Source organism: Embiotoca jacksoni, unplaced genomic scaffold, assembly GCF_022577435.1.
Source record: "Embiotoca jacksoni isolate LCO1_2020_lvr unplaced genomic scaffold, fEmbJac1.0.p SCAF_2, whole genome shotgun sequence".
Taxonomy (NCBI): Eukaryota; Metazoa; Chordata; class Actinopteri; family Embiotocidae; genus Embiotoca; species Embiotoca jacksoni.
In genome coordinates, this window is record NW_027185340.1 from 9985586 (window position 1) to 10012165 (window position 26580).

At 48.0% G+C, this 26580-nt stretch overlaps 3 protein-coding genes and 1 long non-coding RNA gene across 6 annotated transcripts; 2 read left to right on the plus strand and 2 right to left on the minus strand.

Annotated features, from left to right (window-relative positions):
* Positions 1 to 2800, plus strand: LOC138200738 (heat shock 70 kDa protein 12A-like). Its single transcript, XM_069153610.1, has 4 exons — positions 1 to 282; positions 502 to 726; positions 905 to 1076; positions 1697 to 2800. The coding sequence occupies exons 1-4, from the start codon at positions 1 to 3 to the stop codon at positions 2728 to 2730; spliced, it is 1713 nt and encodes a 570-aa protein (XP_069009711.1). The 3' UTR covers positions 2731 to 2800.
* A 2797-nt stretch (positions 2801 to 5597) lies between these two features.
* epc2 (enhancer of polycomb homolog 2 (Drosophila)) lies at positions 5598 to 14964 on the minus strand. Of its 2 annotated transcripts, none has more exons than XM_069154445.1 (14): positions 14604 to 14964; positions 12327 to 12486; positions 11706 to 11851; positions 11373 to 11579; positions 11036 to 11184; positions 10673 to 10802; positions 10239 to 10424; positions 9956 to 10039; positions 9368 to 9501; positions 8952 to 9271; positions 7493 to 7617; positions 7135 to 7291; positions 6791 to 7025; positions 5598 to 6696 (listed from the first exon to the last, which is right to left on the minus strand). In XM_069154445.1, the coding sequence occupies exons 1-14, from the start codon at positions 14754 to 14756 to the stop codon at positions 6627 to 6629; spliced, it is 2256 nt and encodes a 751-aa protein (XP_069010546.1). In that variant the 5' UTR covers positions 14757 to 14964; the 3' UTR covers positions 5598 to 6626. The 2 variants fall into 2 exon arrangements, with proteins under 2 accessions (XP_069010546.1, XP_069010545.1); XM_069154444.1 differs by having other exon boundaries at positions 7493 to 7620.
* A 22-nt stretch (positions 14965 to 14986) lies between these two features.
* LOC138201200 (uncharacterized) lies at positions 14987 to 17018 on the plus strand. Its single transcript, XR_011178475.1, has 2 exons — positions 14987 to 15095; positions 15932 to 17018. It is a non-coding gene; the product is annotated as an uncharacterized lncRNA (long non-coding RNA).
* Positions 16070 to 25947, minus strand: acvr2aa (activin A receptor type 2Aa). Of its 2 annotated transcripts, XM_069154446.1 has the most exons (12): positions 24828 to 25947; positions 23478 to 23715; positions 22983 to 23098; positions 22482 to 22636; positions 20901 to 20924; positions 20369 to 20512; positions 20125 to 20268; positions 19746 to 19891; positions 19543 to 19657; positions 19277 to 19415; positions 18991 to 19121; positions 16070 to 18263 (listed from the first exon to the last, which is right to left on the minus strand). In XM_069154446.1, exons 1-12 carry the CDS (start codon positions 24880 to 24882, stop codon positions 18069 to 18071), a joined length of 1602 nt encoding a protein of 533 aa, XP_069010547.1. In that variant the 5' UTR covers positions 24883 to 25947; the 3' UTR covers positions 16070 to 18068. The 2 variants fall into 2 exon arrangements, with proteins under 2 accessions (XP_069010547.1, XP_069010548.1); XM_069154447.1 differs by lacking the exon at positions 20901 to 20924 and having other exon boundaries at positions 24828 to 25941.
* Between the last annotated feature and the right edge of the window lie 633 nt (positions 25948 to 26580).

Below are 26580 nucleotides of genomic sequence, written 5' to 3' on the forward strand. Positions count from 1 at the left end.
ATGGCTGAGCCGTACATCATCGCGATAGACTTTGGCACTACGTACAGTGGATATGCTTACAGCCTGACTTCCAGACAGGCAGACGTTGATCCTCATGTACACTTGTGGGGTTCAGAGGTCTCACTGAGGACCTCGAAAGCGCCGACCTGCATCCTTTTTAATGATCATGAAGAATTTGTTAGCTTTGGTTACAAAGCTCAGAAGGCTTATCTTAAAATGCGCGGCGAAGAAGCCAGAAGCTTCTTCTTCTTCGAAAACTTCAAAATGTCCCTCTATGGCACAGTGAGTAAATGATCTGATGATATGTTTTAGTTTTGGGAAGACTGTGTGGTCTGCATCACATGTTTTGTGTTAAAACCATAAAATATACTGTATCTATAATAAATCTGCCCAGTTAAACTTCAGACATTTATCCCACAGTAACAGATTCAGTTGCAGTCAGACAGTCTTTACAAACAAAGTCCCATCTTATGAACTAATATCTAAATCTATTACTTCCAGAAACCGAACAGGGATTTAAACATTAAAGCTGTAAATGGGAAGTCAATGAATGCCCTGAAAGTGTTCACAGAAGCTCTGAGATTCATCAAAGACGACGCTCTGAAAACCATCGCAGAAAACACAGAGGGCAAGAAGTTCATCGCCTCGGACTTCACCTGGGTGCTGACGGTACCGGCCATCTGGGATCATTCAGCCAAGCACTTCATGAGAGAAGCCGCAAGCTCGGTGAGATGAATACCATGAAGTGTGTGTGTGTGTGTGTGTGTGTGTGTGTGTGTGTGTGTGTGTGTGTGTGTGTGTGTGTGTGTGTGTGATAGAGGGAGGGGGGAGAGGGAGGGGGGAGAGGGTTCAGCAGTGCAGGTTTTCTCACGTGACCAGGACGTATTTATCCTTTCACTTTTAGGCTGGTTTCACAAACACAGGAGAGGAATTCAAGTTCGTCATCGCATTGGAACCGGAGGCGGCCTCGGTCTGGTGCAGGAAGCTGCCAGCTGACGGTTTCATTTCTGATAACCACGGGAAAGTCTGTCTGGACGAGTCTCTGGGAACACAGTACATCGTCGTTGATTGTGGAGGTACAGTGTTCGCTCTAAAGGTCACCTCGTGCTTTTCAGATTCTACTCACTTTCTGCCTCACGGTTTGGTTTACAAGACTCAGTCTTCTGAGTACCGACAGAATATGACACGAAGCGTTCATTTACGATCAAATCACAGCTGCTCTCTGATATCGTGATCTGCTGTCACAACGTGTTCATGTGTCACAACGTGTTCATGTCAACCAGCAAGACTGCGACCAGAACTCAGTGATGGTATCGTCGCCTTTTAAACAACTCTTTTTGTTTTGATCTTCTGCCACCAAGTTCCACGAAGGATGTTTTCAGGTTTGAAAGTTCAGACAAAGGTTCAAACCAAGCTTCAGGTTTGGTGTAGATGTGAAGGTGCAGATGTGGTCTAGTTATGTTCATATATTTCTGGCTCAGCTTTGGGTTGAATATTTGAAACAGTGGAGAATAGTTGCAAATAAAATGAACACAAAAGGCGTTTTCGGACCAAACAGTTCTCCAGACTTTCTTGGGACGGTGAAATAGTCCCTCCGGTCTGAAAGCACCGAAACACACTGATACGAGTTTGATATCATGGTTCTTGCTGTAATGAAATGTGTTTGTAAACTTGAATCACGTCCTCTGTGCTGCAGGTGGAACCATTGACATCACTGTACATGAAGTTCTGCATGGAGGAGCCCTGAAGGAGCTGCACAAGGCCTCCGGGCATGACATGGGTGGAGAAACTGTGAACAGAGAATTCAAAAGGTTCCTTAATGAAATCTTTGGTGATGTTGTCTGGGGCAAATATATCAAAAATTATCCAGGAGAGCTGCAGGAAATATTGTATGATTTCACGATTTTAAAAGAAAATGATGAGGCTGTGGATATCAGCTGTCCGTATAACCTATCGGAGCAGGTCAGGGAGGAGGGGGGGCGAGACATGGCAGATTACTTTGGAACCGTGCGAAGTGCATCGTGGAAGGACGGGTGCATTGAACTCTCTAGAGAGAAGATGAGGTCTTTCTTTGATGCGAGCCTGAAGGGAATTACTAAAAGTCTCAGAGAAATCCTAAGCAAAGATTTCCGCATCGAGTACATTGTGTTGGTGGGCGGCTACTCTCAGAGCAAGATTCTGCGTCAACACATCCGCAGTCAGTTTGATGGTCAGTGTAGAGTTCTGTGTCCTCTCGGGCCCCAAGAGGCCGTCATGAAGGGAGCCGTGATGTTTGGTAGAAACCCAGCGGCGGTGGCGAGCCGCAAAAGCGCGTTCACATACGGGGTCGATGTCGATGTGCCGTTTGATGCATCCAAACATGAAGCAAAGAGGAAGATCCAAACTGACGTGGGGGAGAAGTGTTGTATTTTCTGGAAGCTGGTGGATGTTGAAGCCGATGTGAAGTGGAATGAAACCAAAGACTTGAGGTTCAGTCCAGCACAGTTTAAGCAGAAAAGTATGAGCTTTACATTTTACCGCACGGAGAGAAAAGATCCGCTGTACGTGGACGAGTGGGGAGTTGAAAAACTTGGCTCGTTTGCTGTTAGCATGCCCGACACCACACGTGACCTGAACCGTAACGTCATTTTGAAAATCACGTTCGGCTTCACAGAAATTAAAGCCACTGCCACGGACGAAGATTCTGGATCAACAGAATCCATTGAGCTTGACTTCATGACCACAACGTAGAGAAGAAACGAGTAGTTTGATGTAGAAGAAAGTTCTATTATATATTATATATTTCCTGCAGCTCTCCTTCAACAGGAAGAGTCCGGACGATAACCTGCTTCACTTTTATTCATCTGTTTAACAGGGTTTTTATTTATATTTGATCAAACTGCTTGAATTACGATTTTAATCACCGACACATTTTAATAATTGTAATTTTATTTGTACGGGGTTTTTTTTTTTTTTTTTTTTTTAAATAATGCAGACTTATGAACTCTATTCAACCCAAATGATTGAAAGCCCAGGCTGTGGCATCCAGATGTGAACAGGCTTGATTGGTCAAGTGATTCGGTTTGATTGAAGTGTAGTTCCTCTGTGGACGTGGTGAGGACGTCTTTTTAAACATAAACTCAACACAATGTTCAGAGATGTAAAATAATCCGTCCCTCCAAGAAATCACAGTAATGAACACAAATTCAAGAAATCTCCTCATTATTTGCAAAATTCCTGCAATTTTTTTCTTAAAAAAACATTGTGAACAGAATCTAAAGCTCTTATTTTGAAGGCAGATGTAATCTTTGTGTAGCCCAGCGAGTTGTCAAAATAATCATACAAACAGGAAATAGTGTCCTTTTCAATTGGCAAACAAAACAATCAACAATGAAATAGATTAACCTCCGATTTCAAATTGACCAAAAACACACACAAGCAGGCAGAAATGAAAATAATCCCAAAACTATTCGGTGGTTTCACTCAAAACGAGCAAGAACAATAAAAGTGCGCCACTTAGTTCAGAGTTGTGGGTCCAGGTGAGCAGACTTTTCCGGTCTCGCGCCATCATCTCTCTTCTCTCTCACATCTCCTCAGGCTCACACGTCAAACGATGAGCGACAAGTGTCAAACTCACACGCAAACCAACTTCCTTTTTCCTTCACAATAAAACAGGATGTTTGCAACTATGAATTTGCAACTTTTTAAAACCTATTTATTCCTCTGCGTTTTTAACAGTATATTTACGAGGCATCTTTTACCTTAATAAACTGAATGAATTGTCTTTTAACATTAACTTTATTTCAAAGCACTATAATCTTAACCTGACTACGTCTTCGTTCTATATTAAATCACAGGTTCTGGACAGATACGTCACTTTTACACTCTTTTTATCACTTTAAGTTCCGTGATGGTTCTCTAAGTTCAACACAGGAAGAAAAACACATCACACATTAGATATTTCAACAGGATAATTATCACAGGAAGTCAGATTATCTCTTTATCAGGTAGTTCTTTAAAAAAAAAAAAAAAATCGCAATTATTTTACTTCAAATTGCAATTTTTTTCTAACTCTAGCAATTTTACTGCCAAAAACTCCCTCTAAACTCTACAAATTATAATGAATTTTTTAAAGGAAATCACCAAATCTAATACTTCTGATCAAAACAATCAGAAAACAACCTCTTGGAGGGACTGAATAAAGGCAGCAGTGTAAGAAATGTTCTGTTTGTGTTGTGTATAAACAGATAAATGGAAATGTGATGTTAACATATGTACCTGATGGACTTTATTCCAGACGTCTGCGTGTCCTTTCTACACTTGTATTTCTGGATCGAGTAGCTGTGTGATTTGAACTGAAGTTTATCTGTCACACAGATCTTCTCAGTCCAGTTCAAATTAAAAGGAGAAAACTTCGACTTGTTTTATTTGGTTTTTGGAACTGGTGGAAATCACACAGAAAAATGTCACACGATAAACCTCCATGAATAATAACCTGAATGTAACTTTAACATGCAACATGTACAACTGAACTGATGGTGAAGGAATTATCCAATAAAGTCAAGTTTTGGTGTTAAAATTGAAGCTTTTATTTCTCCATAAACAGAAGCTCAGTTTCTGTGTACACAGACAAGAAATACAGAACACACTCATGTCGTGAAGACATTCATGTTAAGTTATTTTAAAATATTTCAACAATAAAAGAGTGTCTTTTTTGAAAGGATAGTTTTCAGTTTTCACTGAACTAATTCATCCTAATTGTCCTTTAAAATCAAACAGAAGCAGCAGGAAAAGGACACTTCCTCCATTTTACTGACGATCGGCACCAAACGGTGGTTACAATCTGAATCACTGTTTCCAGGAAGTTCGATAGAAAATGTTGTAAAATTGATGCATTTATTAATTTTATATATTTAATAATATAAACCCACTTTCAAAAATTTTGGAAACGCTGTGTAAAATATAAATTGAAAAAAATGCAATGATCTGCAAATCCCATAAAGCCACATTTAATTGAAAATAGACAAAGAAAACATATCAAATGTTAAAACTGACAAATTTGATTGTTTTATGAAAAATATCTGCTCACTTTGGAACACGTGTCAAAAAAGTTTGCTGCTGTGTGCCGCTGTCTCCGGTGAAGTGCCGGTAATGACTCACCGCCACCACCACCGTGTCCTCTCCGTTAAATTTCGGGATGTATTTGTCTCCGCGGCTCCGCTCCGCGTCGTTCAGCGGCCTGAAGCGGCACATCACCTTCACCCCGCACACCCCGCACTCCGCCGCGTCCATCACCGACACCGTCCGGGAAAACGCGCAGGAAAACACACCGTCCGGATCCACGAACAGCAGCCCGAACCGACGCCTCGTCCACCGGGCAGCAGACACCGAACCCCGCCGCTGGATGGGTCCGATGAGCGGTCAGTGTGTCTCCTGTGAGGCTGAATGAACACACCCACATCACACAGGTCCACCCTGGAGCACCGAGCCGAAAGGAACTCTGGGAGATGTAGTCCTCCTGCACGTCATCACTTCATCGATCAGTGTTTCACTGACGGAACAGTCGGTCGGAGCGGAAGTACTCGGATACTTTAATAAAGTAAAATTACTTCAGCATGAAATCTATAAAAGTGTTTAATTTCGCTGCATCATAATTATTGATGTTCATGTGTTCATCACTTTATAGAAATCATTTCCATCTTTTATTCACCAATAAACTTTGATCTTTCCCTTTAAAAACAAAAAGAATACTCTGCAGGGTATACTCCGTTACTCTGCAGGAAATACTCTGTTACTGTGCAGGAAGTATTCTATTACTCTGCAGGAAATACTCCGTTACACTGCAGGAAATACTCCTTTACTCTGCAGGAAATTCATTTCCAAATAAAATGATTCAAGAGAACAAAGAATTGAACCGAAGTCCGTCTGCATCTCCACACGACGACGTCAGAAGAATAAAACCTGTCGCCGTTTCAGCGCCAGAATCATGGACTTCCTGTTTCAGCTGCAGATCCATGGCTCTCTTACAAGATGCAGATTTTTATTTGAATGAGTTTAAATGATCAGAAGGCCATGAAGACTCTTACAAACACTTAAAAAAATGAAAATGAAATCCTGATAGACGTCACAAAAAATTTGTTTCAAATGAATCTGATTTTCATTGAGGAGATTTTTTTTTAAGAAATATAAAATGTAAACATGAGAAATAAATAACCAATCGGAGCCAGGTCTCCTCATGAACCAATCAGAGTGAGCGTACAGGTCTCCTCATGGACCAATTAGAGCGAGCGTACAGGTCTCCTCATGGACCAATCAGAGCGAGCGTATAGGTCTCCTCATGGACCAATCAGAGCGAGCGTACAGAGCATTCTGGAGTTGGTTCTGCAGTCACATGATAATAATCTGATTCAGAAACTAAACTTGATGAAACTATTTTACATTGGAGACATTTACAAACTGTACAACAATAATAACAATAATAATAATAATAATAATAACAACAATAATATCCACACTCGGTAAAATGTTCTGGTTCTACTCAGACGCCTTCTTCTTGTTCTGGAGGTCACGGCTTGTCACATTCACCGGTCATACACGGAGGAGGAGCAGGGGCTGATGGGAGGAGCAGGGGCTGATGGGAGATGGTGTTATGTGACCTCCATGGGCAGCGTGGTCTCTGACAGTCCGTTCAGAAGTCTCTCCGGCTCATTAGAATCTCTGTCAGGACAAATAATAGATTTATAACAGAGCGTTGGAGTCTGGTGTATGTGGGTGGAGTTTATCTGCACAGGTGTACGTAGGCGGTGTTTACCTGGCGGTGGAGACTTTGGGCATTCGGTCAAGGCTGGCGGCGACGGTGGCGAGCTTTAAGGCAGATGTTGGGGGGGCAGAGGGCCGAGCAGCGTGGGGGTGGGCGGGGGAGATGGCCCCCACCTGGCTCCTCTGGTTGGGGAGAGACTGATGGGAGGAGGACGAAGAGGACAATGACCCCCGAGCTGAAAGCCCCGGCCTGCTGAGAGAGGAGGAGTACGGAGGCCTGGAGGGACCTGAGGAGAGACGATGACGTCATCAAACATTCGTACCTGAGGGTCACGTGACCATTAGAGAGGTCAGAGGGTAGAGGACACATGGACAGGTCAGAGGTCAGAGGCTCACCTGAAGGATGGACTCCGTTCACGCTGCTCTTGTAGGGTTTGTTTTCGCTGGTCATGTGACCCCGAGCTGCTGGAGGAGCAGTGATCACAGCCGAGGCTGCAAACTGAGCGCTGGCCGAGTCCAGAGTCTTGGAACCAGACTCACCGGGCCTGGTGGACTGGGGGACAGAACCAGGACACGTCATCAGTCCAAACAGACGGACGAAACCAGGACCACAACAGGTTTTTAGTATTCATACAGATGTGGAGAGGTTGCAGCTGACACAGGTGTTATTAACATGTTGCCTGTTGTTTATTTATTTGTTTATAACATACATGATGACATGAAACAGCGAACACGTGTGTTGTTAACATGTTACCTGCGTCCTGTGCTCTGCTGTGTGTCTGTAAACACACGTGTTGCTCTGCAGCTGTTCCAGCTGTTGCTTCTGCATCTGGACCAGCTGCTGCTGGTGACTGTGGTACTGCTCCTCTGTGATGCCCCCTGCTGGTACACACGGGAACCACATGTACATGTATGACGCGTGAAGCATGACAATAAAACAAGGACACGAGAGAAGGAAGTGGGGAGGACAGAAAAGAAGCGGGGCCTCCTCTAGAACCGATGCCGAGCCTGAAGAAGGCGTCCGCCGCTCCCCAAAACTCTGGATTTATAGAAACAAACCCGACGGTAAATATTGTGTAAACGAATCCGTACGCATGTTCAGGAGACGGACGGTGAGGTGGTGGACTGAAGCCAGATTGTAGAAAGTAAGTGTGACAGACGACTTGATACGAATAGCGAAGCCTCTCGCACTTAATATCTCATCTTATTCCGACGAGTCCACCTTCTCAGTAACTTTCTAACCAGCAGGATCATTTCTGCTCGTGTCCTATAATTATTCCATCAGCAACTTTGAACTTTAAATGATAGAAGCAAATCTATATCGCTCTCATTTAATTACGCTCATTATATCATACGTCTTCTCACCAACACGTTGCTTTTCACCGCGTTAACGTTTGAAACTGATCATCATCCTTTAAAAATCCAAATAACATCAAACAGCATCAGTTAAAGAGCTGCAGAACACAACGTCAGCTTTTAATATTTTCTCATATTGTGCAGAAATAGTTTAATGTTGTTGTTGTGTGTAGACACCTGGTCCACCGAGACCTGGTCCACCGAAACCTAGTCCACCGAAACCTGGTCCACCGAGGCCTGGTCCACCGAAACCTGGCCCACCGAGACCTGGTCCACCGAGACCTGGTCCACAAATACCTAGTCTACCGAGACCTGGTCCACCGAGACCTGGTCCACCGAAACCTGGTCCACCGAAACCTGGTCCACCGAGACCTGGTCCACCGAAACCTGGTCCAACGAGACCTGGTCCACCGAGACCTGGTCCACAAATACCTAGTCTACCGAGACCTGGTCCACAAACACCTGGCCCTCAAACACCTGGTCCACCGAGACCTGGTCCACAAACACCTGGTCCACCGAGACCTGTTCCTCAAACACCTGGTCCACCGAGACCTGGTCCACAAACACCTGGTCCACCGAGACCTGTTCCTCAAACACCTGGTCCACAAACACCTGGTCTACGTGCAACATTTCCACGTGGATTGTGATTTATAAAAGGAACATTGCGTGCAGGTGTCCGTGCGCATGAAGAGGACCAGAGGACCAGGACCTGAAGACCAGGATCAGAGGACCAGGACCAGAGGACCAGGACCTGAGGACCAGGACCTGAGGAACAGGATCAGGACCTGAGGACCAGGACCTGATCCGGTCTCTGACAGACAGATCAGAGGTGATTCAGGACGAGCTCGGTGACTCACTTGCTCCAGAGCGGTGAACAGGTGTCAGACGACAGGTGAGTCGGGTCTCCTCCAGCGGGGCCCCTGTGGTCCTGCTGGCCTCCCTAAGCCCCTGATCTGGTCTGGGTCTGAAGCAGAACCTCCTCAGGTTCTGGATGTTGCTCAGAAGGTCAGTTAGGGAGGGGCGACTGGTCCCGGAGGTCAGGGGAGGCCTCTGGTCCAGGATTACTGGGTCACCGAGAGGGCAGGTACCGATCCTGGTCCTGCACACTGGATGTGTTAATGAGTCCAGCTGCTTCAGAACCGGATCAAGACCTGAGGAGGCTCGGTCCAGAATGATCCTGATCAGAGGGAAGAAGGTAGTGTTGGCGAAAGACAAATGGGTTCAGCTTCAACTGGACTGGACAGACAATGTGGACCAGACTGTATCATGTTACCTGCCCCCCCGTCCTGTCCTGCGACGGCTCAGTCCTGTCCAATGAGGAGGCAGGGACAGTTCAGTCAGAGAGTGACGGAGGCGCAGAGGGAGGAACTCCAAACCGTCGTCTCCGCCCACCTGCTCTGTACGAGGCTTCAGAAACAAACACACGGAGAACCCGAGGTGGTCAGAACACAGCTCATCGATCATCACGTGATCGATCATTACATTATCAATCATCATTCAAGATTTAAACTAGGGCTTTTATTCTGAAAAGTTGCGGTGTACCTTTGATCTCTCTGTCAGTGACTCTTTATAGCTCCGCCCCCTGTTTCAGCAGTTCAGCTGAAAATATTCTATTTATGTTATTTGACCGGATTTCTGAGCAGCCGTTTGTTTCCAGCTCAGTGTGAGAGTCTGTGCTGTGTTTGCGTCCTCTGACCTCTGTGTCTCACTGTGGGCGGAGCTCCAGCTCTGCTTTGTTTCTGTCCTTTGTGTGTCTCACTGTGGGCGGAGCTCCACCGCTGCTGTGTTTCTGTCCTCTGACCTAGGTGTGTCTCAGATGACCGAGCGTGAACACCGTTAGATTGAAATGAGAGAAACTCACAGACAGATACTGACAGCCGGCTGTCCTCCTGAAGACAAAGACTCCATCAGGGGTGTTCTCCTCCTCAGAGGACGACAGAGGGGACTGTAGACATAAGACAGAGTGAGACATGTTGGACTGAGATAGGACAGAGTGAGACTTGTTGGACTGAGATAGGACAGAGTGAGACATGTTGGACTGAGATAGGACAGAGTGAGACATGTTGGACTGAGATAGGACAAAGTGAGACTTGTTGGACTGAGATAGGACAGAGTGAGACATGTTGGACAGACGAAATGCTGACCAGCGGTGGTGATGGACACTCGTCCTCTCCTGAGCTGTGGAAGTCGTACTGCTTGATGTCCCCCTGGTTGACGGTGTAGGGGCCGGGCGGTCGGCCGGGACGTCTCTGTGGAGGACATAGTCTGTCCCTCCTGATGTTCTTTTTCTTTGGTCTGATAAGCTCGTCTGGAAGCTGCTTCCTGTGAGTCTGAACGGAGACATGAAGGACAGAGACACTGAGACACACTGAAGTACAGACATGTCCTCATAATGTGTCTGGGTGTGGTGTGGTGTGTTGTGTTGTTTGTTGTTGTGTGTACCTTGGTCCTGCAGTCCCCTCTGTGTCTGATGTTGTGTGTGTTGTTGTGTGTTTTTGTGTATACCTTGGTCCTGCAGTCCCCTCTGTGTCTGCTGTTGTGTGGTGTTGTGTATGTTGTTGTGCGTTGTTGTGTGTACCTTGGTCCTACAGTCTCCTCTATGTCTGTTGCTGCTGTTCAGGGTCAGTGGGGTGCTGTACACTGGTTTCTCCAGCAGGGGGAGCGACACCTCTCTGAGGACATCTCCACTGAAGTCTCCCATCTGATACCTGCACAGAGACACCAGCTGATGAGGAGGAGGAGGAGGAGGTGATGAAGGGTCCACAGAGCCTCTCAGCTCTAATCACATATTTAAACTCTACTGGACACAATTATTGATTTTCTCTGTATTAAGACAAACAACATGTGATGTTATCAATACTGGAAAAAAACATGGTGTTAATGTGAAGGGGCTCTTTAATGGGGAGTCCTCCCCTCCCCCCCCCCTCTCCTCTCTCCTCACCTCCTCTCCAGGACCTCCAGAGTGAGGTGCAGCAGCTCCCTCTTAGACTTTTCCCTCCTCTTGATCATCTCCAGGATGGTGACGGTCCGACTGAACTCTCTCCTCAGACGCAGCATCTTCTCGTAGGACGCCTCGTCGTTCTTACGGTTCTGAGACGCAGCAAAGACACGTTAGAGGGACATTGCAGAACCATCTGAGACATTAAAGAGACAGCTGAGACATTAAAGAGACATTCGAGAGACAAAGAGAGACATAAAGAGATATCAGAGATATTAAAGAGACATCAGAGACACATTAATGAGACATCTGAGACATTAAAGAGACATCAGAGACAGACCTTCCTGGTCTGCATCTTCTCGGTTCTCCTTCTGAAGGCCACGTAGGCGTCGTTGTTGGTGGACCCGTCTCTCTTCTCCTGCTTGATGTGAGGAACCAGAGACGGACCGCTGCAGTTCTTCCTCTTCCTCACCCAGTAATCATACACGGACTTCAGCAGGTAGTCATCCTCGTTCAGCAGCAGCTTCGCCTCCGACAGCGACACCAGCTGGAACCAGAACCAGGAGCGCAGAGGTCAGAACCAGCAACTACAGACAAACATCCAGACCGCCCACTAGATACTACAGTTAGAACCCTGCTCATGAATCCAGCTTAGCGGGTGCGTGCGTGTTACCTGGTGTGAGCTGGCCTTTTCCAGTCGGTCCACCATGGTCTCAAACTGCAGAGGTTTTAGCTCCATCCTTCTGTTCAGTCTGTTGAGCAGCGTCTCGTCCTCAGAATCCATGTCGTAGTCTGGCTGCTCCAGGTCCAGACCCAGTGCTGCAGAACACACACACACACACACACACACATTAAAGGTGTAACCGAGGTGTAGTACAGGTGTAACTGAGGTGTAGTACAGGTGTAGCTGAGGTGTAGTACAGCTGTAACTGAGGTGTAGTACAGGTGTAGCTGAGGTGTAGTACAGGTGTAGCTAAGGTGTACAGCTGTAACTGAGGTGTAGTACAGGTGTAGCTGAGGTGTAGTACAGCTGTAACTGAGGTGTAGGACAGGTGTAGCTGAGGTGTAGTACAGCTGTAACTGAGGTGTAGTACAGGTGTAGTACAGGTGTAGCTGAGGTGCAGTACAGGTGTAACTGAGATGTAGTACAGGTGTAGTACAGATGTAACAGGTGTAGTACAGGTGTAACTGAGGTGTAACTGAGGTGTAGCTGAGGTGCAGTACAGGTGTAGCTGAGGTGTAGTACAGGTGTAACTGAGGAGTAGTACAGGTGTAGCTGAGGTGTAGTACTCACGCTGGATGTGGATGAACTGTTTGGGAACCCTGACCTCTCCTTTGTACAGGCGGTCGTAGTAGGTGGTGTTACTCTCTGCTTCAGGTACGGGGATCACCATGTTCTCCTTCTTCTCCCTGAAAACCTGCTGGGCGGAGATCGCCCTCTGCAGATGGTGCTCCTGAAACACAGCAGACACATGAACACCCACACCAGGTTCAATCACAGTCCGATGCAAAACCAGGACCCGTACAGGGTCTGATCCAGAACCTGTAGAGGGTCTGATCCAGGACCAGGACAGGGTCTGATCCAGGACCAGGACAGGGTCTTATCCAGGTCTGATCCAGCACCTGTACAGGGTCTGATCCAGGACAAGGACAGCGTCTGATCCAGCACCTGTACAGGGTCTGATCCAGGACCAGGACAGTGTCTGATCCAGGACCTGTACAGGGTCTAATGACAATAAGATAATAAGTATTTCTATTGTGACCACGTCCGGCACCAAGGTCTGGTTCTGGTTTGTTTGTTCGTAGCATGAACTGAAGAACAACCCACTAAATTCTGGAGCCCACCTGAGGGGGCGGAGCCACCGATTATTTTTCACTTTCAAGAACATTGTGAGATAAAACCACTCATCAACCAGCAGTGATGTCATCGTTGATTTGTGAACGTTATGAAGCCTCCAGTTCAGATTCTGTCCATCACCATTTTACTAGTTCAGGGTGGTTTGGAGCAGGAAGTGACCATATTTGGACGAGCTGGGGGAAGGAGCCAGCGGTGAATCTGACTGATCTGATTGGAAACCTGACGATACTATGAACACTTTTAAATACAGTCTGTGGTAAAACATGTGGACTGCCAAGTCTTCATTCTGTCCTTTCAAAATAAAGCGTTGTGTAAAAACCTCTGATGCTCAGAGACACTGACGTCTCGAAGGACTCGTTGAGAACAACAAGAGGACAAAAGACACAAGAGGACAGAAGACACAAGAGATCACTAACAGAACTCCAAGCAAACTCTAACAGAACAAAACTCTAACAGGACTCCAAGAGAACTCTAACAGAACAAAACTCCAAGAGAACTCTAACAGAACAGAACTCTAAGAGAACTCTAACAGAACAAAACTCTAACAGAACTCTAACAGAACAAAACTCTAACAGAACTCTAACAGAACAAAACTCTAACAAAACTCCAACAGAACTCTAACAGAACAAAACTCTAACAGAACTCTAAGAGAACAAAACTCCAACAGAACTCTAACAGAACAAAACTCTAACAGAACTCTAAGAGAACAAAACTCTAACAAAACTCTAACAGAACAAAACTCTAACAGAACTCTAACAGAACAAAACTCTAACAGAACTCTAAGAGAACAAAACTCCAACAGAACTCTAACAGAACTCTAAGAGAACAAAACTCCAACAGAACTCTAACAGAACAAAACTCTAACAGAACTCTAAGAGAACAAAACTCCAACAGAACTCTAACAGAACAAAACTCTAACAGAACTCTAAGAGAACAAAACTCTAACAGAACTCTAACAGAACAAAACTCTAACAGAACTCTAACAGAACAAAACTCTAACAAAACTCCAACAGAACTCTAACAGAACAAAACTCCAACAGAACTCTAACAGAACAAAACTCTAACAAAACTCCAACAGAACTCTAACAGAACAAAACTCCAACAGAACTCTAACAGAACAAAACTCCAACAGAACTCCAACAGAACTCTAACAGAACAAAACTCTAACAGAACTCTAAGAGAACTCTAACAGAACAAAACTCCAACAGAACTCTAACAGAACAAAACTCTAACAGAACTCAGAGAACTCTTAACAGAACTTGCACAGCTAGAAGAAAAACTGCCGGTTCAGAAGCCGCTCCGAGATCTGTGAGCAGCAGAGACTGATGTCGACCCGCTTCTGATCACTGTTCTCCGTGTGTTCTCTCACCTGGCCGCCTGGTGACGTCACATTAAAGAACTACCGGCACCTGTTCGGGTTAGCAGCGAACTGTAGCAGTTAGCCAGCATCGAGCCGGCTGTGACGCTCGTTGCCATGGCAACTATGTACAAATCTGAACGTCACAGCAACACAAGGCGCTCAAACCTCACCGGCGCTACGCCGACGACGTACTCTCAACGTAGACCTCACGTTACCTGCGTACACACATGTGTCCGCCCGCGCCTGCACACAGCGTACGGACAGAACCGTACGTAAACACGTCATGAATCCCGCCGTGTCACAGAGCTAATGCTAACAGCTAACTGTCAGTTTAAATTCCAACACGTCCGTACCAGCTCTTCCTCCTTCTCCATCCCGGTGGGCATCTGCGGGACGGCCCGGCTGATGGACACGCAGTCCGTCAGGTCCGGCACGTCTCTGCTGCGGTACACCGGGAGCGGTTTGGCTGCGTCCAGCGCTCGCGCCCGGAACGAGAGTTTACTCATTGTTTGCGCCAAATCTGCGTCAATCCGAAGGAACCGTGACTCCCGCCACAAACCCGCACCGATACCGACGTGAATCCGCTGTGTCCGCCGTAGAAGAGCTCATCGGTGTCCACTGCTCCGGTGCCCAGCGGCAGGACTCATCAGTGAACGGGTTTAACGGGACGAACGGCAGCTTCTCCGGGATACGCTGCTCCCCGCGCCGCCGACAACATGGCGGACATGTCCACACCAGCGGTGGAGCAATCCCGTCGGCCACCGCGGCAGCACAGCTAGCTAACCCGAGCTAACCGGAGTCTGAAGGTGCGCGCGCAGCCCCTGGAGACACGTTCGTATCTAAAGGTGACGAAAGTATTAATAATAAAGTTGGGGACTGTGTGAAATGTAAATAAAAACACAATGCGATGAGTTGAAAATCATGTAAACTCATCTTAAATGAAAAATAAAACAAAAAAGACAACATCAAATGTTGAAATGGAGAAAATGTATGAAGAATATCTGCACATTTTGAATTTGATGGCAGCAACACGTCTCAAAAAAGTTGTGGCAGGGTCAACAAAAGATGGAAAAATGTGTTTAAAGGTTTAAAAAAAACACTTGGTGGAGCATCTGATAACTAATGAGGTTACCATGGCAACAGATCAGTAACATGATTGGGTATAAAAAGATGATTTCAGAGAGGCGGAATCTCAGCAGTGAAGATGGGGAGAGGTTCACCACTCTGTGAAAGACTGTGTGGGAAAATAGTGCAACAATCTAAGAATAATGTTCCTCAACGTAAAACTACAAAGAATTTGTATATATAATATCAATAAAAGATTCAGAGAATCTGGAGAAATCTCTGAACACAAGGGACAAGGCTGAAAACCAATATTGGATGGTGGTGATCTTCGGGCCCTCAGGCATTAAAAACACTATTCCGGAGTGGAAATCACTGCATGGTCGCTCGCCCAAGCCCCCTAGACCGGTCGTTAACATGTGAGACCACCTGGCCTCCTGCGAGTCGTCAGGGTCACATGACTCCTGGCGTGGACGGTGTTGTGCTTCCTGTGTGGGTTCTGATAACATCCTGGAGGGCGGGTCACATCCTCAGACTTCCTCCCAGGTGAACTTCCTGTTGTTGTTTGATTGAAGCTTTGCTTCCTGTCTCACACTGGGTGTCGTCCTCCTACCTGCAGGCCGGGGCATTTCAAGTGGCGGAGCTGCATGTGTCTCTGCGTCAGGACGTGAAGAGGTGTGATCGGGACGCAGGATTTGAGCTGTTGCTATGACAATGTGTGTGCAGACATCCTGACGGACGAGCCGAGGCGACGCAGAGCTGTCAATCACTTTATTTCAAACAGCACAACAAGGTCTTTTGTACAGTGTCCAACACATCCTCAGAGGACAGACAGTGAACGCAGCACAGCCCATTCAGGGTCTACTGGACCTGACATGTTCAACAGAACCGGAACCAGAACCTAACAGCAGAGACACAGAGCTGCAGAGTCCAGCAGCCTTTAAAGGAACATTCCACTTTACTGAGGTTCATTCAGCAGCGCAGGACCGGCATTGTTTGGACTCAGAACGTCTTGGGTCTAAACGGAACGTCTTGGGTCTAAATGGAACGTCTCGGTTCTGATACGGAACGTCTCGGGGATAAACGGAACACCTCGGTTCTGAAACGGACCATCTCGGTTCTAAACGGAACGGTCTCTGATCGGGCCGATTGATGGACGAGCTGAGACCGATGCTGTGGCGTTCACTGACTGATGGAAACATGAGAATTCAGCTGTGTGACGTCTGCTATCAATCTGATTGAACATTATTGATCAGTTGGTCACACTTCCTGTTTTATTCAAACATCCCGAACAAACAAACAAACAATCAAAGATCGAAGCTGCTTATTGGTTCTGTTGATCCATCCATCCATAACATCTGGAACGATCAGCTGATCCATCCAAAGACTGTATCAAAATATCCTGATAGTCGAGTCATCATTTGATCAGCTGATCAGCAGGATGATCAATCATGAACAGAAGAGTCAGCTGCTGCCGTCTGAGGTCGCCGTGACGACCAGGCAGAACTGTGATGTCATGATGATGTCATGATTAGTGTTGAGCACCAGTAGGGTCGTCTGAGGTATCGAACACACACACACGCACACGCACACGCACACACACACAGGTCTTCCTCTACAGGAAGTTAGTGTTGTGAACTTTCAACATAAAAGCCTTTGTTTTCATATAAAACCATTTTTAACATTAAAAAGTTTTTTTTCTATCATGCTGACGTCTGAAACATTCATATTTACAAACATGATCCAATTTCTGGCGGAGTATCGAACCGTCCAATCCATTTCTTGTCAGAAGAAACAGACATGAAGCATCCTACCGTCCCACGCTTGCTGTGTGACCCTGAATGTCTCGTTTTACTGCCGATACGACGCTGCGTCGCATTATCTGACACGTGACATCACGTTGTGTCGGCACCACATTGGTAATGAACCAATCAGCAGCAAGTGACATCACAGGGTGTCACATGACGCTGGCTGCAGCTGTCAAGTGAGCTGAGGAACCGGAATCTCCTCTGGAAGTTCCTGTTCAATAAAAAAAAACCGTAGTGGTCAAAAAAACGATTTATCAGCAGTTTCCTGATCAGTTTTTATTGATCAGCAGGCCGAGTGGTTCTGGTTCTATAAACTTTTCAAATGATTGTCTTCTGGAGCCAAATTCAAGACTTCCGACTAAAACAGGTCAAAGTGATGATCGATGGATATTGATCCACATCATTGTATCAGTAAAACAGCGCGGGACGTCTCTCCTGGTTCGGACGCTAAATGCACCGATTCTTGAATGGAGTTTGGTGCAGCAGACAGACGTGTGTTTGATTGTCCGTTAAAGGATCAACACAGTCATACGTTGACCTGGTTTACAGGTGATCCATCCTGCTTGTTTCCTCTGACTTCATCTCACTGAAACATAAACGTCAGCAGGATCAATAACCTGATGATCACAGTAATAATCTGTATGTACACAGCACGGAGTCACACATTCAGCAGCTGCTTCATATTGGCATCATTCAGCAGGAAGTTGCCCTTTTATACTGACCCTCATCACATTATCATAAAAAAAGTCTTTTATTTTGTAGTAAAAAACAGGAACTGATGTCAGAGGGTGGAGTCTGTCTGCCACGTTCTTCTCCAGCATAAAGACACCCTCATCAGTCTGACTCACCTGACCCCCAGCGGGTCACCTGACCCCCAGCGGGTCACCCCAGTCTGCTTTCAGAGAGAAACTGGAGTCCCTGCTCCGCTCTGATTGGTCCTGAGCCTCGTCATAGGCTCGACTCTTTAGGTGGGTAGTCCACATTGGTTACCATGGTGACAACCGTGACAATCTCTTCGGGCGCCGTGATGTTCATCTGTCGTTGCATCTGCACGACGCGCTCCTCCACGCAGCCGGCCGACAGCCGAGCCTCGGCCTCGTGGTCCCAGCATTCCTCGATGGTCTCACAGAGCACAGCCAGACCCTGCAGAGACACCAGGATAGCACCGGTCACCGTGACATCCACATCACCGGTCACCGTGACAACCACATCACCAGTCACCATGACAACCACATCACCAGTCATCATGACATCCACATCACCAGTCACCTTACCAACCACATCACCAGTCACCATGACATCCACATCACCAGTCACCATGACAACCACATCACCAGTCACCATGACATCCACATCACCAGTCACCATGACAACCACATCACCAGTCACCAAACCAGCCACATTTCCAGTCACAATGACAGCTACAACAGTTGGATCAGGATTCAGGGTGCGTTCATGCGTAGCTGGGAAGTGAAAACGTTCGGACCTCTGAGTGGGATAATTCACCTGAACGAATATCGCAGGAGGAAAGTGGGAGGAGTTTCAGAGGCTTAGTGTGACGTCACGTGACACTGAAGAAGAAATCTGAAACGGGCAGACAAGGTTTGCCTATACTTTGCAGTTAGCTGGGAAGACTACACGTATAGGGTCCAAACAAGACGGAGCCGCTGAGGTCCGTTTGGTTCCGTGTTGGTTTGGACGGACGAGGTTTGGGTGATATTGGACGTTCTAAAATTCCAGCTGCATGAACACACCATCAGACCAAGAAACACCTGCTGAGTGCATTATGGGTAATGTAGTCCCCACGGTTTCCACAGACTACATTCTGGGGACTGCAGTGGTGAATTGTGGGTAATGTAGTGTGACTCACAGAGTGTTTCTGCCAGCACTCTCTGAGTGTCGGTCTCAGCTTCTTATGGACGACCACGTCCTGCATGTCCTCCAGGGACGGATGTTGTCCTACCTCCTCCTCAAACGGCAGCATATACTCATCCACCGGACCTGGACCAGAGAGACCATCAGAGACAGTTAGACCTGGACCACAGAGACTAGTAATTGAGGGGAGTGACTCTCTGGTCTGTGCTGTGGAGGGTCGGACCTGAACCAGGAGCAGCTCGTCCGTCTGTCTCCAGCAGGACATCCTACATGTGTCTTACCGTCGGCAGCTTTGCAGCGTGCAGCGAGCTCCCACAGAACCAAGCCCAGAGCGTACATGTCGATCCTCAGGAAGGCGTCCCTCTGGAAGTTAATGGCTCCCTCCAGGACCTCCGGGGCCATGTACCTCCTGGTCCCCACCTGAAACACAGACAGGAACACAGCTGTCACACTGGGTCACGGGTCCAATCTCAGGTCCAGTCCCCAGATCTGAAGAAGGTCTGTCTGTGGCTGTGAGAGAGACATCCAAAGTCTCAGGTGGACTCACCTGTCCATGTGTGTCTCCTGGAGATTTTCCCGCCTCAAACCGGAGAGCGAGGCCGAAGTCGGCGATACAGGCCGTCAGGTTGGACTTCAGGAGGACGTTCTTACTCTTAAAGTCCCTGAAAGACACACAGAGAGGCACATCCTGTCAGACAGGACTCCATCTCTCATCTGTGTGCGTATGTGTGTGTGTGTGCATGTGTGTACCTGTGTGCGATGGCAGGTTTGTGTCCATCTTTGTGTCCAGGTATGTCTTCGTGCAGGTAGGCGAGACCTCGAGACATGGACTGAGCAATGAGACACAGTTCAGACCAGGAGAGGACGTTGGCCTTCAGGTAGTCTGTTAGAGAGCCCTGAGGATGGGGAGGACAGGGAGAACAGACAGAGGACGGGGAGGACAGACACAAAGAGACACAAAAGACAGAGTGTAAGAGAAGTAAACTCAGGACAAACTATCTTTTCATTTACGACGTGATGTTTCCATCACTTTCATTAATTTATTGATCTAATGTATTAATTGTAAATGGAGTTCTTATGGAATGTGTGTGCTGCAGTTCCGCGTCCGTCCACCGGGGGGCAGTGTTACCTTGTCATGGTAGGCGGTGATGAGCCACAGCTCCTGCTCCATGTTCCCGCCTCTCTTCTCTGCTCCGATGAAGTGCAGCAGGTTCTCGTGTCTCATCCCGCTCAGGGTGTAGATCTCGTACTCGATCTGCCACGACTGTCTGTCCTGGGGTCAGAGGTCAGAGAGACACACAGGTCAGAGGTCAAAGAGGGGACACAGCAGACACACACACACACAATTCAGAGGTTAGAGAGGGGACACCGACCTGTATGGGGAAGATTTTGACAGCGACGTATTCACTGAGCAGCTGAGCCTTCCACACGCAGCCGAAGTGCCCCCTGGCTTTGATCTCTAGCAGCTGGAGCGGCTTGTGGCCCAGGATGGGGGAGGGGGGCAAGGGACCGGGGTCCTGCAGGAACATACGTGAAAATAGCAACATGTCAGTGACAGCCAGGGCTCAGTGGCTCGGTGGCTCGGTGGCAGGACACGTCCGGTGTGGACCGGGAGGAGGGGTGGAGGGTGAGGTGTGAGCCCCTCCCCCTCCACACCGTGTCGGTCCCGCCCACATCGCTCATGCATCACGGTCCATGGGCAGGACGCGGGGACACCATCCGTCCCTCACAAAACACAACAGGCATGACGGAGCCCAACGAGAACTCAAAGAACCAACGGTGACGCGTGTTTTCAAAGGAAAACGTCATATGGATGCAAAAACCAAACGCAGAAACTGGGAGAGGAGGAAAATAAGAGGTGATGGAGCATTCTCCGGGAGGCTGCGGGGCGCTTGGTTTGCTTACCTCGACCATGATATGGAAGGCGTGCTGCGAGGTGGAGAGAGAAACAGGTCAGAGTCAGACAGAGGACTGATGCAGCACAGCACCACTCGGAGGCACAAACAGCGTCACATGTTGTTCTGTTTGGACCAATCAGCAGCCAGCATTGACGTCACCCGTTGGTTTGTGAACGTAATGAATTCTCCAGTTCAGATTCTGTCCGTCACCATCTTTGCTAGTTTGGAGCAGTTTGGAGCAGGAAGTGACCATATTTGGACGAGCTGGGGGAGGAGCCAGCGGTGGATCTGACCGATCTGATTAGAAACCTGACAATACTACGTCCCGCCCACCGATAGCTGTAACCTGACTGCACCACAGGCCTGTCAATCAAGCAGACACGCCCCCCAAAAGCAGGTCTTTTTGAAGCTTATTTTCTAATGAATGAGGGATTATTTTCAGATGGACCTCCAGAAAACTAATAAGAAGGAGTGACTTTAACTAACAACACCGAGACAACTGCTGGAGACCTTTTATTGACTTTGTATTTGATGAGAGAAGTTGAATGGGAGTCTATGGAGCCGGAGGATTTTTCGAGTTGACCTCTAGTGGCACTCGGTGGTATTGCAGCTGAAGACACTTCTGCATCGGAACCATTTTTCAGACCTGGACGCTACGAACACTTTTATTAACAGGCTGTGGGTTGGACACACCCGAGTCAGCGCGGGTCACATGACCCGCAGAGTGCAGCCAACTTCACTTGTTGACGGTTTGAGGACCAAACGTTGTTCAGAAAGAGAGGGATCTCCAGTCTACAGTATGTTTGATCAGAGGCAGACATAACGGGCTGAACCAAACCAGACTGAACCAGAACCAGAACCCGGTTGAACCAGAACCAGGCAGCGTTGTCACACCTGAACGGATGAATCTTTTCCGATTCTGATAGCGAGGCCCGACAGAATCACCGGCACCGGGCCAGTTCAAGTTTACACAGTGCAAGTGGATTGGCCAATCAGGCTGTGACGCGAGCCTCTTTTAGATGATGTCATCATTTTCGAGATACGTGACCAATGAAGTACACGTGGGGAAGATGCACTCGCTGCCCTCCGTGACCGCTGTTGATCTATGTTGCCACAAGAAACGTGAGCCATTCAGGGGACGTATGTAAATTGTAGTGTCTACCTACCATCTGCATGTGAGGCGGCATGATTCATAATAATGATGTTGTGTTGTTTGTGGGGTGGAGTCTCAGATAGGGGGAGGGGCCTGAGTGATAACAATGTTGTTTGTGGGGTGGAGTCTCAAAGAGTGGGAGGGGCCTGACTGATATTAATGTGTGTGGGATCTCAGAGAGGGGGAGGGGCCTGAGTGATAATTATATTATTTGTGGGGTGGAGTCTCAGAGAGTGGGAGGGGCCTGACTGATAATAATGTGTGTGGGATCTCAGAGAGGGGGAGGGGCCTGACTGATAATAATGTTGTTTGTGGGGTGGAGTCTCAGAGAGGGGAAGGGGCCTGACTGACAATGATTTGTTCATGTCTGCTGATGAAGCTTCACGTCTTCATCTCGTGTCCAACATGTCCCCTCTGCTCAGTGAGGCGTCTCACCTGTGTGGGCACCAGGACAGGTGGGTAGGCCAGTTTGTGGTGTCGGTACATCCAGAAGGACACAAGGATGATGACGGTGACGGCCACGATGGGAACCAGCAAGTACATCAGAGTGGTCACTGCCGACGGCCTCGCTGTCACTGGGATGTTCGTCGCTACGGAAACACACGTGGACAGAGGTAGAGTACAGAGACACCAGTCAGAATAAAGTCTGAACAACAGCAGAATACAGAGACGTGATGTCACTCTGGGGTTAAAGGTCACAGCACTGGGAGGAAGTATATAAATATATTTATAGTTTAATCAGGCTTCAAAATGTAAACAGAATTATATTAAAAACAACAGACAGGAGGACAGGTGGACAAGAGGAGGACAGGAGGACAGGTGGATAGGAGGACAGGAGGAGGACAGGAAGAGGACAGGAGGAGGACAGGAAGAGGACAGGAGAAGGACAGGAAGACAGGAGGAGGACAGGTGGACAGGAGGACAGGTGGTTCTTACTGGGGATCTGTGGCTGGCTGCTGTTGGGACTGTAGAAGAACTTGTCGTTGCACAAAGTTCCTTCACAGCAGCAGAAGAACACTCCAGGAGAATCTTTCTTCTCCACACACTCCGTCCTGTCAGCAGGAGAACATGAGAACATGAGAACATGAGGACAGGAGAACGGGAGAACATGAGAACATGAGAAGAGTAGAACAGGAGAACAGTAGAATGGGAGAACAGGAGAAGAAGAGAACAGTAGAACAGGAGAACATGATCATCCGTTCTGAGGATGGATAAAGAATTCATTCAGACTCTATTTAATGACGTTCCAAGTTTAACAACGTGTGGAAACACGACAGGAAACACACTTGGCTCGCGCACATGCACGCACACACACACACACACACACACACACACACACACCTTCCAGAGAGGACTGAATGTGTGTGTGTGTGTGTGTGTGTGTGTGTGTGTGTGTGTGTGTGTGTGTGTGTGTGTGTGTCCTGCACCTACCTGTCGTAGCAGTTGAGGTCATCTAGCCAGCAGCCCTGTTTGACCACCTGCACTACGCCTGACACATTCCTCCAGGTGGCAAAGCAGTGGACCCTCTTATCCTTGTTCCCAGGGCAGGTCACCACCCCGCTCACATTCCCCTGACCCCCGAGCAGGGAGGAGGAGGAGGAGGAGGAGGAGGAAGGGCTGTAGTTGTAGTCGACACACTTCTGAGTCTCTGAGCGGCCCAGGATGGCACCTGCGGAGGAGACAGGTGTGTCAGAGGGAACAAACAGGTTTCCACATGGAGACATGCTGAGGAGCTGCCTGAATCCCCAGCTGACCCCCGACCTCTGCCGACCATCAGTAACATCTCTTTAGTTAATTAGCTCTGGAGTTCCACAGGGTTCTGTACTCGGCCCGATACTGTTCTCACTATTCATGCTAACATCAGTTGACATCATCAGGAAACATTCTGTGGAACCTTCACGGTTCTACAGATGGTTCTATCAGTTCTCTCCTTCTATGAAACCTGACAGAACCAATGAAACCTGATGAAAGTTCTGGATGAGCTGTAATGTTCTAGACTCAGACACACTGAAGTTCTTGTGGAAACTCTTTCTCCACCCACAGAGTTAATCTCTCCCTTGGAGTCTGTTGATTTATTCTTCAACACAGATCCAGTCTGCAGGGCCGCGTTCTTTATCTCTGTAGCGTGAATGATATCAGGAACATGTTGTGCAGGTGACAACACTGGGAACCGCACTGGGAATAACTCTGTCAGAAAACAGGGGAATGGTCCTTTAAATGTGACCTATGTTATCAAACATGTATGAACTGTGTTCTGCACGCAACACACACACACACACACACACACACACACACACAGAGCATGAATGATTGAAGTGTGCATTATCCAGCTCACAGTGGGGGAAGGGAAGGGGGGCAGTGCAGCTGTGATCCAGATATTTTAGTGCAGCTGTGATCCAGATGTTTTACTGCAGCAGCTTCATGTCCAGATGTTCTGCTTAGGAGCCTCGCTTCAAGGCTTTTATTGTGAAAAGTCAGCAGGATGTAGGGATGGAGCCGTAGTGGAAACTGGTTTTAAACTCACTCGGATATCAACACATGAACAAAGAGTGAAAGAGGTTTAATATCTGAACAGGACGTTCAGTCACATTCAGGATCAAACACGCGATCACCTCATCACGCATTACGTCACCTCTGATGAATGATAACACTACAATGTGAACTGGGACACTCGGGTCAGTACTGAAGTACTCCTGGCGTTAGTGTGTCAGCTGTGTTTACACTAGACCGATCAGAGATATCAGCAGGTTCATCACACCTGGGACCTGTGTGAACACTCACCTGAGCAGCACGAGATGAGGAAAACACTGAAGGCCAGTTTGGTCGCTGATCCCATCGTGGATCCGAAAATAAAATCCTTTATTGAGTTCTAATCCCGCAGAGAACACAGACCGGGATTAACGTCCCTTTACACCGGCTCTGACTCGGACGGAGGACACAGAGTCCCTGGCACCATGTCCCGGTCCGAACAGCTGATTCAGGCCCGACCTGGCTCACCGTGGCTCATGAATGCCCCGTGAAGGCAGACCGTCAGCAGAGAGCTGCGGGACAACCCGGTTAGGTGAGCACAGGCCCGGCCACAGAGGTGGATCTGCTCACACACTGCCCCGCCGAGCAACCACGAACCATCGTCCGGCTGTCAGGTGTCTTCACCGGGACCACTGGCAGCCGAGAGGCCGGCTCACCGGGGACCTGCAGGTGATGTCAGGGCCGGTTATGCAACTAGCATTGAAGTCGAAATTGGTCCAAAATAGCGCAAAAAAAAAAAAAAAAAAAAAAAAAAAAAATCACTTGTTATCAGGCACGATTGAGGACGTTTTCATCGACCTGCAGTGATTTTGTGCGTTTCCACAGCGGGGTCACGTCGGGCTCCGGCTGCCGTTAAAGTCCTCCTTTTATTTACAAAATCCTCCACTTTTCACCGGACCGACCGTCAACATCGAAGGAGAGAAGTTAACCGGACTCTTCACAACATTGTTAGCGTGCAAAATGAGCCGCTCCAGCAGCCTCACGGCGGTGGGAACCGGAATCCGTCCACGATCAGCCGCGCTGTCACCGGCCGGAGCTCAAGTCCTCAATCCGCCTCTGACGACCCCAGTTCGGCCATCGAACAGCTAGCTTGCCCGGCTAACCATTAGCATAGCTACGCAGCGGGTTTCCTAAATACACACGAGGAGCTGAGCCACAGACCGCAACCGCGCATCGTCTCCTCTGGATGGTGGTGGAACCGCCGTGTTAATTATCCCGGACTGAATACGCGTAAATATCCGCGGTTTGCGCCTTGCCGCCGGGCTCTTCTCCGGCTTCACTTCCACTCTCTGACTGAACGGGAAGCAGAGGCAAGATGGCCGCCACACTCAGATTAGTTTGTTTTTGGGTTTTTTTTTTTTTTTTTTCATCCTCTGTGTCACAGCTTTGAGGACACGGTGAGTGACACGAGCAGTAGCCAATAGAATGCGTGACAGGAGCTCGACCCGTATTTCTCCACCAATCCTGAGCCGCTCTGAGGGAGAAGGCCCGCCCCCACGTCAGAGAGGACAGTGAGCTGTCAATCTGCGGTTCCTTCACCCGCAGACCTGCGGTGTCACCGCGGTTTGTCACCCGGAGCACACCGGGAAAAGTTCAGACCAAAAACACGTCCGCAAAACCGCAGACGCTGTTTAACAGTTAACCTGTAATTACAGTTATTTAACTTGTTGGAGAAGGGAACACTGTTAGCCTAGCTTAGCACAAAGACAGGAGGCAGGGGGAACAGTTAGCCTAGCTTAGCACAAAGACTGGAGACAGGGGGAACGGTTAGCCTAGCTTAGCACAAAGACTGAAGGCAGGGGAACGGTTAGCCTAGCTTAGCACAAAGACGAGACAGGGGGAACGGTTAGCCTAGCTTAGCACAAAGACAAGGTGGGGGGGATGGTTAGCATAGCTTAGCACAAAGACAAGGTGGGGGGATGGTTAGCATAGCTTAGCACAAAGACTGAAGGTGGGGGGGATGGTTAGCATAGCTTAGCACAAAGACTGAAGGTGGGGGGGGATG

What these genes read in the sequence shown, in the direction of transcription:
- epc2 (XM_069154444.1), bottom strand. Translation starts at nt 14,756, where the DNA reads ATGAGTAAACTCTCGTTCCGGGCGCGAGCGCTGGACGCAGCCAAACCG. An exon ending in TGGAGAAGGAGGAAGAGCTG is followed by an intron (nt 12,487 to 14,603) that starts GTACGGACGTGT and finishes GCTGTGTTTCAG; the next exon opens with GAGCACCATCTGCAGAGGGC. An exon ending in CTGGAGGTCCTGGAGAGGAG is followed by an intron (nt 10,803 to 11,035) that starts GTGAGGAGAGAG and finishes GTCTCTGTGCAG; the next exon opens with GTATCAGATGGGAGACTTCA.
- LOC138200738 (XM_069153610.1), top strand. Translation starts at nt 1, where the DNA reads ATGGCTGAGCCGTACATCATCGCGATAGACTTTGGCACTACGTACAGT. An exon ending in AAATGTCCCTCTATGGCACA is followed by an intron (nt 283 to 501) that starts GTGAGTAAATGA and finishes TATTACTTCCAG; the next exon opens with AAACCGAACAGGGATTTAAA. An exon ending in CATCGTCGTTGATTGTGGAG is followed by an intron (nt 1,077 to 1,696) that starts GTACAGTGTTCG and finishes TCTGTGCTGCAG; the next exon opens with GTGGAACCATTGACATCACT.
- acvr2aa (XM_069154446.1), bottom strand. Translation starts at nt 24,882, where the DNA reads ATGGGATCAGCGACCAAACTGGCCTTCAGTGTTTTCCTCATCTCGTGC. An exon ending in GACCTCAACTGCTACGACAG is followed by an intron (nt 23,099 to 23,477) that starts GTAGGTGCAGGA and finishes TCCTGCTGACAG; the next exon opens with GACGGAGTGTGTGGAGAAGA. An exon ending in TCACCGCCTACCATGACAAG is followed by an intron (nt 19,892 to 20,124) that starts GTAACACTGCCC and finishes CCCCATCCTCAG; the next exon opens with GGCTCTCTAACAGACTACCT.